The sequence below is a fragment of the Neomonachus schauinslandi genome, chromosome 2 (assembly GCF_002201575.2).
Source record: "Neomonachus schauinslandi chromosome 2, ASM220157v2, whole genome shotgun sequence".
In the NCBI taxonomy this organism is placed as follows: Eukaryota; Metazoa; Chordata; class Mammalia; order Carnivora; family Phocidae; genus Neomonachus; species Neomonachus schauinslandi.
In genome coordinates, this window is record NC_058404.1 from 22,409,640 (window position 1) to 22,424,444 (window position 14,805).

A 14,805-nucleotide genomic window follows, 5' to 3' on the forward strand; every position below is an offset into this window, starting at 1 on the left:
CGAAGGCAGTCGCTTAACCAACTGAGCCACCCAGGCGCCCAGGGTAGCTCTATTTTTAATTTTATGAGGCACCTCCACACTGTTTTCCAAAGTGGCTGTACCAATTTGCATTCCCACCAACAGTGTAAGAGGGTTCCCCTTTCTCCACAACCTCTCCAACATTTGTTGTTTCTTGCCTTGTCAGTTTTTGCCATTCTAACTGGTGTAAGGTGGTATCTCAGTGTGGTTTTGATTTGATTTCCCTGATGGCTAATGATGATGAACATTTTTTCATGTGTCTGTTAGCCATTTGTATGTCTTCTTTGGAAAAGTGTCTGTTCATGTCTTCTGCTCATTTTTTGACTTGATTATTTGTCTTTTGGGTGTCGAGTTTGAGAAGTTTTTTATGGATCTTGGATACCAGTTCTTTGTAGTGTCATGTGCAAATATCTTTTCCCATTCTGTGGGTTGCCTCTTTGTTTTGTTGACTGTTTCCTTTGCTGTGCAGAAGCTTTTTATCTTGATGAAATCCCAAAAGTTCATTTTTGCTTTTGTTTCACTAGCCTTTGGAGATGAATCTTGACAGAAGTTGCTGTGGCCGATGTCAAAGAGGTTACTGCCTATGTTCTCGTCTAGGATTTTGATGGATTCCTGTCTCACATTGAGGTCTTTCATCCATGTTGAGTTTATCTTTGTGTATGGTGTTAGAGATTAGTCAAGTTTCATTCTTCTGCATGAGGCTGTCCGATTTTCCCAGCACCATTTATTGAAGAGACTGTCTTTTCTCCATTGCATATTTTTTCCTGTTTTGTCGAAGATTATTTGACCATAGAGTTGAGGGTCCATATCTGGGCTCTCTAGTCTGTTCCATTGGTCTATGTGTCTGTTTTTGTGCCAGTACCATGCTGTCTTGGTGGTCACTGCTTTGTAATATAGCTTGAAATCAGACAACACGATGCCTCCAGCTTTGTTTTTATTTTTCAACATTTCCTTGGCGATTTGGGGTCTTCTCTGATTCCATACAAATTTTAGGATTGTTTGTTCCAGCACTTTGAAAAATATCATTGGAATTTTGATCAGGACGGCATTGAAGGTATAGATTGCTCTGGGCAGCATACACATGTTAATGTTTATTCTTCCAATCTATGAGCATGGAATGTTTTTCCATCTTTTTGTGTCTTCTTCAATTTCTTTCATGAGTGTTTATCCTTTACCTCTTTGGTTAGGTTTATTCCGAGGTATCTTATGGTTTCTGGTGCTATTGTAAATGGAATTGTTTCTCTAATTTCTCTTTCTACAGTTGCATTGTTAGTGTATAAGAAAGCAACTGATTTCTGTGCATTGATTTTTGTATCCTGCCACATTACTGAAATGCTGTATGAGTTCTAGTAATTTGGGGGTGGAGTCCTTTGGGTTTTCCACATAAAGTATCATGTCATCTGTGAAGAGAGAGACTTTGACTTCTTCTTTGCCAATTTAAATACCTTTTATTTCTTTTTGTTGTCTGATTGCTGTTGCCAGGACTTCTAGTACTATGTTGAACAATAGTGGCAAGAGTGGGCATCCTTGTCATGTTCCTGATCTTATGGGAAAGGCTCTCAGCTTTTCCCCATTGAGGATGCTATTCACTGTGGGTTTTTCATAGATGGATCTTATGAACTTGAAGAATATTGCCTCTATCCCTATACTCTGAAGAGTTTTAATCAGGAAAGGATGCTGTATTTTGTCAAATGCTTTTTCTGCATCAATTGAGAGGACCATATGGTTCTTCTCTCTCCTCTTACTAATGTGTTCTATCACATTGATTGATTTGCGAATGTTGAACCCCCCCTTGCATCCCGGGGATAAATCCCACTTAGTTGTGGTGGATGATCCTTTTAATGTATTGTTGGATCCTATTAGCTAGGATTTTGTTGAGAATTTTGGAATCCATATTCAGGGATATTGGCCTGAAATTCTCCTTTTTGATGGGGTCTTTGCCTGGTTTGGGGATTAAGGTAATGCTGGCCTCATAGAATGAATCTGGAAGCTTTCCTTCTGTTTGTATTTTGTGAAACAGCTTCAGGAGAATAGGTATTATTTTTTCTTTGAATGTTTGCTAGAATTCCCTAGGGAATCCATCAGGCCCTGGACTCTTGTTTTTTGGGAGGTTTTTGATCACTGCTTCAATCTCATTACTGGTTATTGGCCTATTCAGGTTGTCAATTTCTTCCTGTTTCAGTCTTGACAGTTTATAGGTTTCCAGGAAGGCATCCATTTCATTCAGGTTGCTCATCTTATTGGCATATAGTTGTTGATAATAATTTCTAATAATTGTTTCTATTTCCTTGGTGTTAGTCATGATCTCTCCCCATTCAGTCATAATTTTATTAATTTAGGTCCTTTCTCTTTTCTTTTGGATAAGTCTGGCCAGTGTTTTATCGATCTTATTCTTTCAAAGAACCAGCTTCTAGTTTCATTCATCTAATCTACTGTGTTTCTGGTTTCTAACTTATTGATCTCTGCTCTAATCTTAATTAGATCTGCATGGCTTAGGCATCGTTTGTTGCTGTTTCTTTAGTTCTTTAAGGTGTAAAGTTAGTTGGTGAATTCGGTACTTTTCTATTTTTTTGATTGAGGCTTGGATGGCTATGTATTTCCCCTTTAGGACTGCCTTAGCAGTATCCCATAGGTTTTGGACTGATGTTTTCATTCTCATTGGTTTCCATGAAATGTTTATGTTCTTCCTTGATTTCCTGGTTGACCCAAACATTCTTGAGCAGATTGGTCTTTAGCTTCCAAGTGTTTGAATTTCTTCCAAATTTTTTCTTGTGATTGAGTTCCAGTTTTAAAGCATTATGGTCTGAGAATATGCAGGGAAAAATTTCAGTCTTTTGGTATCGGTTGAGACCTGATTTGTGACCCAGTATGTGGTCTATTCTGGAGAAAGGTCCATTTGCACTCTCGAGAAGAATGAGTATTCTGTTGTTTTAGGGGGGGATGTTCTGTATATATCTATGAGGTCCATCTGGTCCAGTATGTCATTCAAAGCTGTTTCTTTGTTGATTTTCTGCTTAGATGATCTCTCTATTGCTGAGAGTGGCATATTGAGGTCTCCTACAATTAACGTATTATCATCACTATGACTCTTTATTTTGGTTAACAGTTGGCTTATGTAGATGGCTGCTCCCATGTTGGGGGTGTAGATAATTACAATTGTTAGATCTTCTTGTTGGATAGACCCTTTAAGAATGATAAAGTGTCTTTCTGTGTCTCTAAGGTCTTTAGTTTAAAATCTAATTTGTCTGATATAAGAATTGCTACCCAGCTTTCTTTTGAGGTCCACTGGCATGGAAGATGGATCTCCATCCCTTCACTTTCAGTCTGGATGTATCTTTAGGTTCAAAATGAGTCTCTTGTAGTCAGCATATGGATGGGTCCTGTCTTTTTATCCAATCTGCAACCCTGTGCCGTTTCATGGGAGCATTCAGGCCATTCACGTTGAGAGTGATTATTGAAAGATATGAATTAATTGTCATCATGTTGCCTGTGAAGACCTTATTTTCCCTGTAAATTTCTGTTCTATATCACTCTTAGGGTCTTTCTCCTTTTATAGAACCCCCATTAATATTTCTTGCAGGCCGGCTTAGTGGTCACATATTTTTTCAATTTCTGCCGGTCTTGGAAGCTCTGCATCTCTCCATCCATTCTAAATGACAGCCTTGCCAGGTAAAGTATTCTTGGCTGCATGTTCTTCTCATTTAGTACCCTGAATATGTCTTTCCAGGCCTTTCTGGCTTGCCAGGTCTCTGTGGATAGGTCTGATGTTATTCTGATGTTCCTCCCTCTGTACGTAAGGAATCTCTTCCCCCTAACTGCCCTTAAGATGGTTCCTTGGTTCTAAGATTTGTGAGTTTTACTATTACGTGCTGGGGTGTTGGCCTGCTTTCCTTGATCTTGGGAGAGGTCCTCTCTGCCTCTAGGACACAAATGTTTGTTTTATTCCCCAGGTTAGGGAAGTTCTCAGCTACGATTTGCTCAAATATATCTTCTAGTCCTCTCACTTTCTCCACCCCCTCAGGGATTCCAATAATTCTGACATTGGAACGTTTCATGGTGTCACTTATTTCTCTGATTCTATTTTCATGGATTCTGAGTTGTTTTTCCCTGGCCTCCTCTTTTCCCTTCTTGTCTATTAATTGGTCTTCTAGGTCACTAATTTGTTCTTCTGCCTTGCTTACACTAGCTGTTAGATTATTTAGATTAGATTGGATATCACTGATAGCATTTTTAAGTTCTGCCAATTCAGCTTTCATTTCTGCCCAATAATTAATTTCTCCATTCTAGCTATTGTCTTCACAATTGCTACCCTGAATTCCATCTGCGACATCTTGGTTATATCTAAATCCATTTGTAAATCTGTGGCATAAGTCATAGTCTCTGAGTCCTTCCTATTTTGGGGGTTCCTCCTACTAGCCATTCTGTTGAGGGGTGGCTAAGGGAATGTATAGAGTCCAAATTATTGACCACAACCCAAGCAAGATGCAACTGTTTTATAGGGACCTTAGGTTTGCTGGCCTCTTGTTTTCCCAGCCTGTCTTCTGGGGGAGGGGCCTGCCACGCTGTTACTCAGGCAACCCTGTTTGGGCAGCATTGCCCTGCCCCCCTGTGGGGGGGAATGGGCTCAATGGAAACAGGTTTTGGGGGGCTTTTTTTCCTCTGGCGGCTTTCACTGGCAGCTTTCTGCGTCTCTTCCGAGAGTCAGAGCAGAAGAGATCATTTCCAACCCTCTGCCTCAGAGCAGAGAGACGCAGTCTGTTCAGAGTGGTCTGGTATATATACAGCTCAATTCCGGGGACTGGTTGGAATAGGGTCCCCTACTCCTCCACCATCTTTTTCAGGTTCTCTCAAGTTTTCTTTAGATAACTGACTACTTCTCTAAGATGAGGGGCCATTTTTAGTGAGGCTGTGTATTCGAAGTACTTGGTGATTCTATACATTGTATTAGAGTCTTATTATAATGAAACCACCAGGTGTGTCTGAATTGGTTTTTCCTTTCACATTTTTAAGTGCCTACTAGAGTGAATTGGAAAGACTAAGAATTTTGTAACTAAGGAAATAGATTTTTTTCCCAATAAAATAGGAAAAATAACAGCAACCCATAAGATTTACTCTGAATCTTAAATGAGTTGGCATATAGAAAGCGCCCAACAAAAAGCCTGACTCCTACCATCACTCCATACAGTGGCAGAGATCACTGCTAGCAACAGATCCAGCTGCATAATTCCAAAGGTATTTGCCATCCTCTTTGAAAGGTGAAACAGTCAGATTAGTATTAGATTGTCTGTGACATCAGTGATGTTCCAAGGGTCATGGAGTTGAATATTTTTTTTTTTTTTAGTATTTTAACAATATTTAGAATTTTTTTAAATTCTTTTTATTATGTTCAGTTAGCCAGCATATAGTACATTTTAAGTTTTTGTTGTAGTGTTCAACGATTCATTAGTTGTGTATAACACTCAGTGCTCATCAAAACACATGCATTTTCTACTCTATAGAAGTGTGACTGAAAAAGTGTCCCATATCGGGAATCCAACGTTGTCCCCACTCTACTCAAGACAAATCTGCTCTTGTGTCAACTCTCTGTGTAGAGTTCCACACCAAACAACTGAAGAATGATTATGAGAATTTTAAAATAATAAAGCAAGATGAGCTGGGAGACATAATAGAACTGAGGTTATTTGTTCAGAAGAAAAAGAACCTGAGAAATAAATTTCATGATCTGCTTCACTGTATGTTGTATTTTCAGAAACAGTCTTCTATTGTAAGCTGATTTGGGATTAGACATGGCAAACAACCTTTTTTATGTGAAGCTGTTTCAACTCCTCCTTGTTTTTTCACTCCTCCACCTTAATTTATAGTTTCACTCAGGAGGAAAAGAAAAGATAATTCTGAACGCAGGATGGAGACCAGAAAGGAAACTTAGAAATATGAGTGGAGGGGTAAGGGAATGGACGAGAGAGATACATTCAGGTTTTAATTATTTGTCGTTCTCTTGGGAAAGTAAGGAGAATCAGATCAACATTATATTATACATTATTACTGGAACTAAAACAAGAAGAAAAAAGTTTAAATTTATACCCTTAGTGTTATTCCCTCCTTAAAGAAAAAACACTATTTTCTGGACATAGTTTTCTCCCTTCTCCCCACTTTCTTTTTTTTTTTTCTTCTGGTTTTAAAATAGCAAGCCTGACTTACCAGAGATCATCCTTGTTAGCTTTAAGAACAATTACTTTGCAGCTGCAAGCAAAATGATTTATAGGAATAAAACTTACAGCACAATCCTTTAAATAGGTTCTTTCATTTGGATGCACCTTTTGCATACAGTGGAATTTTTTTTTTAAGATTTTATTTATTTATTTGACAGAGAGAGAGAGAGAGACAGCGAGAGAGGGAACACAAGCAAGGGGAGTGGGAGAGGGAGAAGCAGGCTTCCCATGGAGCAGGGAGCCTGATGCGGGGCTCGATCCCAGGACCCTGGGACCATGACCTGAGCTGAAGGCAGACGCTTAACGACTGAGCCACCCAGGTGCCCCTGGAATGTTCTTTTTCCTGAGTAGACAAAAAAGGTTACAACTAAGGAAGCATGGAGAGGTTTCTGGTGCTTGTCACGGCATGGGAGCATGGGGCTGGGCAGGGGGAGTGAGTCACTTCTCTCGCTATGCAGGCGTTCTAGTCTCTGTCCCAGTGGCCTCCTGGTAGCAAACTTGAATGAGCTTTATCAGACTATGGTGGTCCTCCAGGCATTTGTCCCAGGTGTGTCTGAGCCTGTGTGCTGAGGCAGGGAGTTGGAGTTGGACCCGCAGCAACTAGCCCATCTTCTAAGTTTACAGGATTTTGTGCTACAACTCCAAACTTGAAAGCAGAAACAAAAGAAAATTCTAAGCCTAAATATATTTTTTATGTAATACCCCTTTCACATTTCATAATCAATTTTCTAAGTGGAAGTTTTTAAAAATACAAGAATAAACTGAAGGAGATAAAAAATATAACTGTACCTCCGAACTTATCCTCCAGCAAAAGGGAGTAAAAACAATCTCAGATATAAAATATATCAATGGGTCAGAACTCAAATTCTTACAGACTGCTCCCTGTACACTGGAAGTTTTAAAATGTAGATGTTTAGACAGCGGGTGGGTGTTAAGGAACCTGATTTGGAGTCCACAGAGTTCTTAACATATCTGTTTTGTTACTTATGGTAACAAAGACAATACTAAGTATGGAATAGTATTGTTAACCAGGTGCATACTATATAATCTCATTTAGTGCTCACAGTGCCTGTGAGAAAAGACATGAGAGCCCCAATTTGCATAGAGAAATTTCTGGAAGTAAACTTGACAGAGCTGTCACAAAACCTGCTCAAACTTATACAACTGTTATGGTGGTTGCAGGGGAGGGGTCAAGATTCCCTCCTTAACCTAGGTCTCCACTCAACAGAATGTCCTTCTAAGTTCTTTATCCTTAAGAATTTCATTTGTAAAGAGCTTGCTTCTTTAAAATCTTAGAATTATAGAATTTTAAAGGTAAATGAAATCTCACAGCTGTTTTAGACCCACCTCCTCCTTCTGCCTATATGCTAAAACGGAAAATAAGTGTCTTCTCCAAGCCGCTACACTAGAATTTAGAACTATAGTCTAAGTTTACCCATCCTCGATTCTGATTCCTATTCTATCTTTGATTTTAAAAAACTCACAAAAAAAAAAAGGTTTTTTTTTTCCTCTCGAAGAGGAAGCTGTTGACAAAGCACTTCCCAATTAGAAATCTTCAAATACAGATTCAAATCACCCAGCCATGACTAGATTTAATTAAAATTCATTCAGACTTTTAACCAACAGTGGTTTTTGCTTCTTCACGTATCTATTCAGCAGCTAATCTCAAATCTCATCACTGTACCATCTTTCTGGCTCATGAATGAAATATGATCACTTTTTTTTTTCCAGAAAAGTGGTGAGTTATTGAAGATCAGATTAAAAAATCTCAAATCCTTGAAATAGATATCAGTATCTGTTATTTTTTTTAAATAGATTAAGAGGAAATGATATCATCGGTCAATCATATTCTCAGGCATCACAAATCAAGCTCATGAAATTCCAGGAGTCATGGACAACACATTGATAGCTGTGTGCTTTTGGAAACACAAAATCATCAATTTGCCCTCCCCCAGCCCCCAAATTGTAAAGAGAATTGTAGATGCATACATGGTTAGGTAGATAGATAGATGGATGATAAATAAATAGGATTAGAAAATTAAAAATCATCTAAACTGTACACGTCAATTTTGCAGTTTCCCATGAGCTGGAAAGAGAGTTCAGAGGCAAATAAGAAGGAAAGCAGCAACACCAAACATCCTTGAGTAATAGTTATTATGTAAAGAAATAAAAACAAATTTGTTTTTTAATCTTTGGGGTTTACATGAAGGTAAGATTTTATGAATTTTATGCTACCTTTGAATTAATTTTTAACGCAGAAAACAATTTGGAATGAGATGGAAAATGCATATTAAATAAATTTGTCCCTTAGGCTCAATAGTCCTGAATGTATTAATGTAAAAATAAAAACAAATCTTGGAAAGTTATTTTTATAACTCTACTTGGGCTTTTGTGCAGTCAGTGAATAGCACCAAGTTTTAAATGTCATCATGTTCTGTTGCTTGGTTGTATTCTCTGTTATTTTGAGAAAAGCATACATTTTTTTCTGAGTCTCAGTTTATTTACCTGTTACATGGAGATAATTGCCATTCTTTCCCAGGGTTATTAGAAGATGTAAATTTTAAAGACCATATGTGAAAGGCCTCGGGTGTTCCCCGTGAATCTTGTCCACACCACTAAAGACCAGACTTAGTGAATCGCACAGCGTATTGATCCTATCCGTGTGCTCTTGGTGGAAAGGCACTGCAATCGGAGCTGGAGGTTCTAGATGCAAGTAGCAACTCTGCTGCCAATGACCTATGGGACCTCAGTTGCTGCCCCTACCTAAAACAGAAGGCTTCACCAGGAAGTCAGTTCAAGAACGACTGGATTTTGATTTTGATCATTTACGTAGGCACTCAAAAACAGATCTGTTGAATGACTGAATCTGAGACCGCAGGGGATTGCATGAATCATTGATGAAAAGCCCTGGCTCTAGGCAGACGCAGGGTGGGGATGCTCACTCCCTCCTGTATTAGCTACATGGCCTTGGGCCAAGTTACTTATTCTCCCCGATTTTCCCTTTCCTCAACAGTAAAATGGCACTTCGAAAGCACTTAACTTTTGAAGGTCGTTTGAAGATTCAATGAGGTAACAGATCAAAAGTACTTTGAATGTTTTCAGCCGCGTCATAAATTCCTCAGAGTGGGCTTAAATGCTCATTATTATTACTACAGCTTTGGTATTCTCACATTCATGAATTCCTTTACTGCTGTTTCTAAAAATTTGTGTTCACATGTCAGCACATTAATTGACGAAATAGTATCTTCTTCTGCCCCTGTGGGGCTGCCCCTGCTGGTGCTCCGGCCACTGGGAGGATTCTCATTCTTAATTCCCTTTTCCCGGGTTGTAAAACTTCTGCACTGCTGAGGTCTGAATTGACCAAAAGTTTTACTTATGTTTGTTTGTCTACACATCTAAGAAGTTCAATTTATAAATGTCCCACTGTTTGGGCTCTCTACTACATTCACGTGGGAGGAGCTTCACCATTTGTGCAATTGATTATTTGCCTATATTTTTGAGTCACCTTGTGGAGCTCCCAAAAAGTTTATATAGACTTTATTTAAAAAGAAACAGACATGCACAAATACACTCACGCATACAAACACACAAACACAGAAGAGACTAGGTTATACCAAGTAAAAGCAACTTGGGAACAAAAAGGGCATTCCTGTAAGGTTTCTGATTTTGAGATTATATTCCCCTAATCTTTTCCTTTTTATTTGCCTTAAAATTTCAAGCTGAAAAGGGCTCAATACTGTTATAAACATTTCAAAAAAATACTTGAGCTCTCCAGGTTACTACTTTTATAATTGATGAGCCTGGGAAAACCTTTCTTTTCTAATAGAAACATTGTTTGGACACGAATGATTTAATTACTATTATATGAAATGAAGAATACAAAGTTCCTAATTACCTTGGTCACATAAACCTAAATATAATTTTGTCCCATGTTTGAATCTTTCTAGTAAAGGAACAAATCATTAAAGATTAAGTGAATACACAATTTATTTTAGAGATGGAAATACAAATTTCCTATCTAATTCTAAGAGTAAATCAAAACATGAGTCTTCAAAGAAAATCTCTCCATAGACATCCTATTAACTGTCCTTCTGGTTTACAGAGTTTTTTCTTTAATCCAACTTCCACATTCGTGTCAGACCTATATTTTCTAAAATATAGCTCTGAGACATCATTTCTTTTGGTGGCATAACATAAAATTCTGAATATTGTAAAGCATGGTCCCGCCTTTATATCCAGCCTTCCCAGTGAGTCCTTCTCCACTCATTAATGTACTTTGCGTTTTAGATGCCAGGATACCGTTGACTGTTATAATATATCAGGCCTTTTCATGCTGCCCCCACTATATGGAATAACTTCTTTTTTATACATGGAAAACCTCTGTCCATTTTTTAAGGTTAGGCCAAATGTTATCCACATAGTGGTTACAAAATTCCCAATATTTGTAATTTTTCCATATATGCACATACTACTATATAATTATGCACATTGTCAGCTGTGTACATAAACTCTTGCTTATTGAACTCACAGAATATTTGAAAAAATCAGCAAGAGTAATGTCATTATATATGCCATTATAGATGCCTCTTTGGAAAAAAAGAGGCATTCATCTAACACTGTTTCATAGCTACACAAGGTCTGTTTCTGAGCTGAAGTTATTTCTAAATAGGTTTTCTATAGCTCTGTGACCGAAAAAGAACCTTTCAACATCAGATTGATCCAAATTGAAGAAATGTATTATTGATTACGCTGACAGGATTAAGATATTTATTTACCATCCACCAGCCTTGCTAAGGGGTTTCTTGAAGTTTAGCTGCTAAATCATCTTTCTTGACGGCCTGAAATGTTCTTGGAAACTCATCAGGAGGTTTGCATGATATATATTAAACAAAACCCAATGCAATCTTTCATTTAGAAGTTTTTCAAAGGTTCCATTTCTAACTGTCTTCAGTGTAAAATAAAGGGGAACTTTTATATATGATACATGCAGAAAATCTTTAGAGAATACCAGAAAAATATTTCCAAATATTATTTTTTTAAAAGATTTTATTTATTGGGGTGCCTGGGTGGCTCAGTCGGTTAAGCATTTGCCTTCGGCTCAGGTCATGATCCCAGGGTCCTGGGATCGAGTCCCACATCGGGCTCCCTGCTCCACGGGAAGCCTGCTTCTCCCTCTCCCACTCCCTCTGCTTGTGTTCCCTCTCTCACTGTGTCTCTCTCTGTCAAATAAATAAATAAAATCTTTAAAAAAGGGAACACAAGCGGGGGGAGTGGGAGAGGGAGAAGCAGGCTTCCCGCCGAGCAGGGAGTCCGATGTGGGACTCGATCCCAGGACCCTGGGATCATGACCTGAGCCGAAGGCAAATGCTTAACCGACTGAGCCACCCAGGCACCCCTCCAAACATTATTTTTAAAATGAACTCTTTTTGGCATGCATGGGTGCCTTTCAGAAAGCACTTGTTTTCGTATTCATTGATAAAATAATGTCCTTATCTTGAGAGTGGCAGTTAGGTTTGTGTATTTAGTTGGCTGAATATCTCCCAGGTAGCCTACTGCTGACAGCCATTTTCCCTTCTAATGTGTCTGAGGAAGAGTTCAAGATAAAGAGAGTATTAGCTCTGCCATTTTGTTGTTGTCTGCCTGTGATTGCAGTTAATAATCCATGGTCTTCTTTCAGGATAGTTTGTAAGTCCTTTGCTGATTGTATTAGTCTTAGTTGAATTAAAAATAGATAACATATCTAGTAAACCAGGCACATGTAAATGGCAAAACCCTGGAAGCTAAGGAAAGAACTCCAGTATATCCTGACGTTGCAGAGAATGCCTGGTACAGATGCCCTCAGACCATCAGGTCATGGCATATATTTATGATCAGTAAAGCTTATTTCCTTTATTTCTAAAAACAAAACCAGTCTGTTGAAAACCAATCAGTCTTTTATCTATGATTGCATTGAGCTATGTACCTTTGTTATAGCTCTTATTTCTTTGTACTTTAGCAGTTTACACATTGACAGAATATAAAGTTTTCTGGGGCAGGAGATTAATTTTTGAATCCTAACAGAAAGCACAGAACCTGTATATAATGATCGATACTTTGTTGTTAAATTAGTGTATAAATTAATGGTTTTATCCCACTCAAATATGAACCCTAAAGTCAGACTTACTAATGCATTTGTATCTGATTTTTGCAGGTACTGGTCCAATTTGGCTGAATGAAGTATTTTGTTTTGGGAGAGAATCATCTATCGAAGACTGTAAAATTAGACAATGGGGTGTGAGAGGCTGCTCACACTCTGAAGATGCTGGAGTCACTTGTACTTCATAATGTATCATATCTTCTTTCACCTTTATGAAATCATTGTTGCAAACTGATTGTATTATTTTGCTCCATTAAAGTCAGTTCAGTGAATATTTAAGAGATTAGGAATCTTGTCTAAAGAAAAGGAATATTTTAAAATCACTGGATAAACATATTGAACACCTTCATGCTTGTTATATATCTATATTTGAACCATTTCAACTTCTTTGGGTTTCTAAATGGAATTTCTAATATAATGACATACATTGAATGGAATATTCCAAAGTTTAAGGCTTCTAGATTACAAATACCAGTGATAATGGAAACCACCTTCCAATCATGGACTTCAATTGATCTCTTCACAGGATGATAATTTTTGTCATTTTTGTCTTCCTTGTAATCTAATTGATTTTAATTTAATTACTTTCTTAATAATGAGAGGATTGGGAACAGTTGGGGTTTTTTGTGCCAAGTTTGCGAAATCTCTAACCATACACATTTTTTGAGGAAACATTTTATCCTGGCCATCAAAATCTCTGAAAGTGCAATAACTTGGCTGTTTGGTAGAAGTGTTTATGATATATTCTGGGCATGATGAAAAACTTAGGTTTCACATGGTCAATAATAATATGATGATTAAGAAAAACAACATGGTTATTTTACATGGTCATGTATCGACATTTTTGTTTGTTTTTACTGAACCTTAAGTTAGAAAAAGCAGCGCATCTGAGAAAAGGCACTGGCCCCCCATCACTGTATGCATCTTGATAATTGGTGGATCAAAAATGTCCTTTCAACATGGAGCTCAGTTTGATGTGCATTTTAAATTAAGTTGAATAGTTATCATCATTCTAGGACACTGTTTAAAATGTAAATACATTTTTAAATGTAAATTGCTCCACTTTAAATAACAGCATGCAAATGTCTTGAGCACAGAAGCTAGTTTCAACTACCCTTCTTTGGAGTCTTTCATGAAGTCCATCAACAATTACAACTAGAAAGAGACAAAGAAAGAGACAGAGAGAGAGGTCTCTGTAGCCCTTAAGGGTCAGTGACCCTAAGCATGCCAAAACAGTACCTTACCAATGGTCAGCCCATCACCAGGGTATATCTTAGAGTGTGGAAGGTCACCTGGAACCCAGTGCCTGTCCCCAGCTATCTAGGTATCCAGGCAGAAAGACCAGTGATTGCTACTGGAGCCCAACTGAATATAATCTAGGTCAGAGAAGAATATACTTTTCAAGTTTCCTAAGCCCCCAACCCAGAAGGCCATGTGATTAGAAAGTAGTACTAGTCTAGAATGGCTCTACTCTTCTTTCTTTAATGGTGATAAGTAAAAAAATGCGCTTGTGCATTTTTTTCAACTCCTGAAGTCTCACTTCACAAATAGTAACCTGAGAGTAGATTCCCTGCCTCTCACTTGCAAAGGCAAAAATGTTCTCTTGGAATTCGAACTATTGGAAATGGCCTGCTGAAAATGCTCTTTTGTCATGTTACATTCTTCTACTTGTTAAGTACTTGTCTTCTACTTTTCTCCAATGTAATTTTGTGACTAAGAGAATAGATTCACAATCTAGACAAACTGTCTCTAAACCCTGGCTCTACATTCAGCTGGTTATTAACTCCTTGGGCTCAACTGCACTGTCTAGGTATTTCCTTTATATGGTAAAGAAGATAGTATTAAAGAATCCTTTGCAGGGACACCTGGGTAGCTCAGTCAGTTAAGTGTCTGCCTTCAGCTCGGGTCATGATCCCAGGGTCCTGGGATCGAGTCCTGCATTGGGCTCCTTGCTCAGCAGGGAGCCTGCTTCTCCCTCTGCCTCTGCCTGCCACTCCCCCAGCTTGTGTTCACTCACTCTCTCTCTCTCTCTCTGTCTCTGACAAATAAATAAATTCTTAAAAAAAAGAAAAAGAAAAAGAATCCTTTGCATATCAGCCTATTTGAGATGTGTAGGATCAGTGCCTATGGGCTGCACATGGCTGTATTGATGTAGGCTATATCGATACTGATTTTCCACCTAAATCTAGACATTTGTGTCTTTAAAACCAATAAAGCACTTTTTGTAATTGATTTACTGTACTAAACTCAATCTAGTCTAGAAAAGAGCTTAACTGTGCCACTATATTTGGGAGCTTTCCTTCGGAATGGTGACTTACATTAACTCCTTCAAGAAGCAGTGATTTGGGGAAGGATGGACAGGAGGGAGGGAGGAAAGGAGATAAGAAGAGAAGGAGGGAAAGAGGGAAGAAAAAAAGAAAGACCACCTGACCAGAATCATTG

The 14,805-nt window shown here is 38.2% G+C and overlaps 1 protein-coding gene across 1 annotated transcript in view; it reads left to right on the forward strand.

The window, feature by feature from the left end:
- The window catches only part of MSR1 (macrophage scavenger receptor 1), a 79,592-nt gene extending 67,003 nt beyond the window's left edge, over positions 1 to 12,589 (forward strand). The window contains 1 exon segment of the mRNA XM_044911829.1: positions 12,418 to 12,589. Coding sequence (XP_044767764.1) covers positions 12,418 to 12,551 — 134 coding nt within the window. The 3' untranslated portion in view covers positions 12,552 to 12,589.
- Positions 12,590 to 14,805: the final 2,216 nt, after the last annotated feature.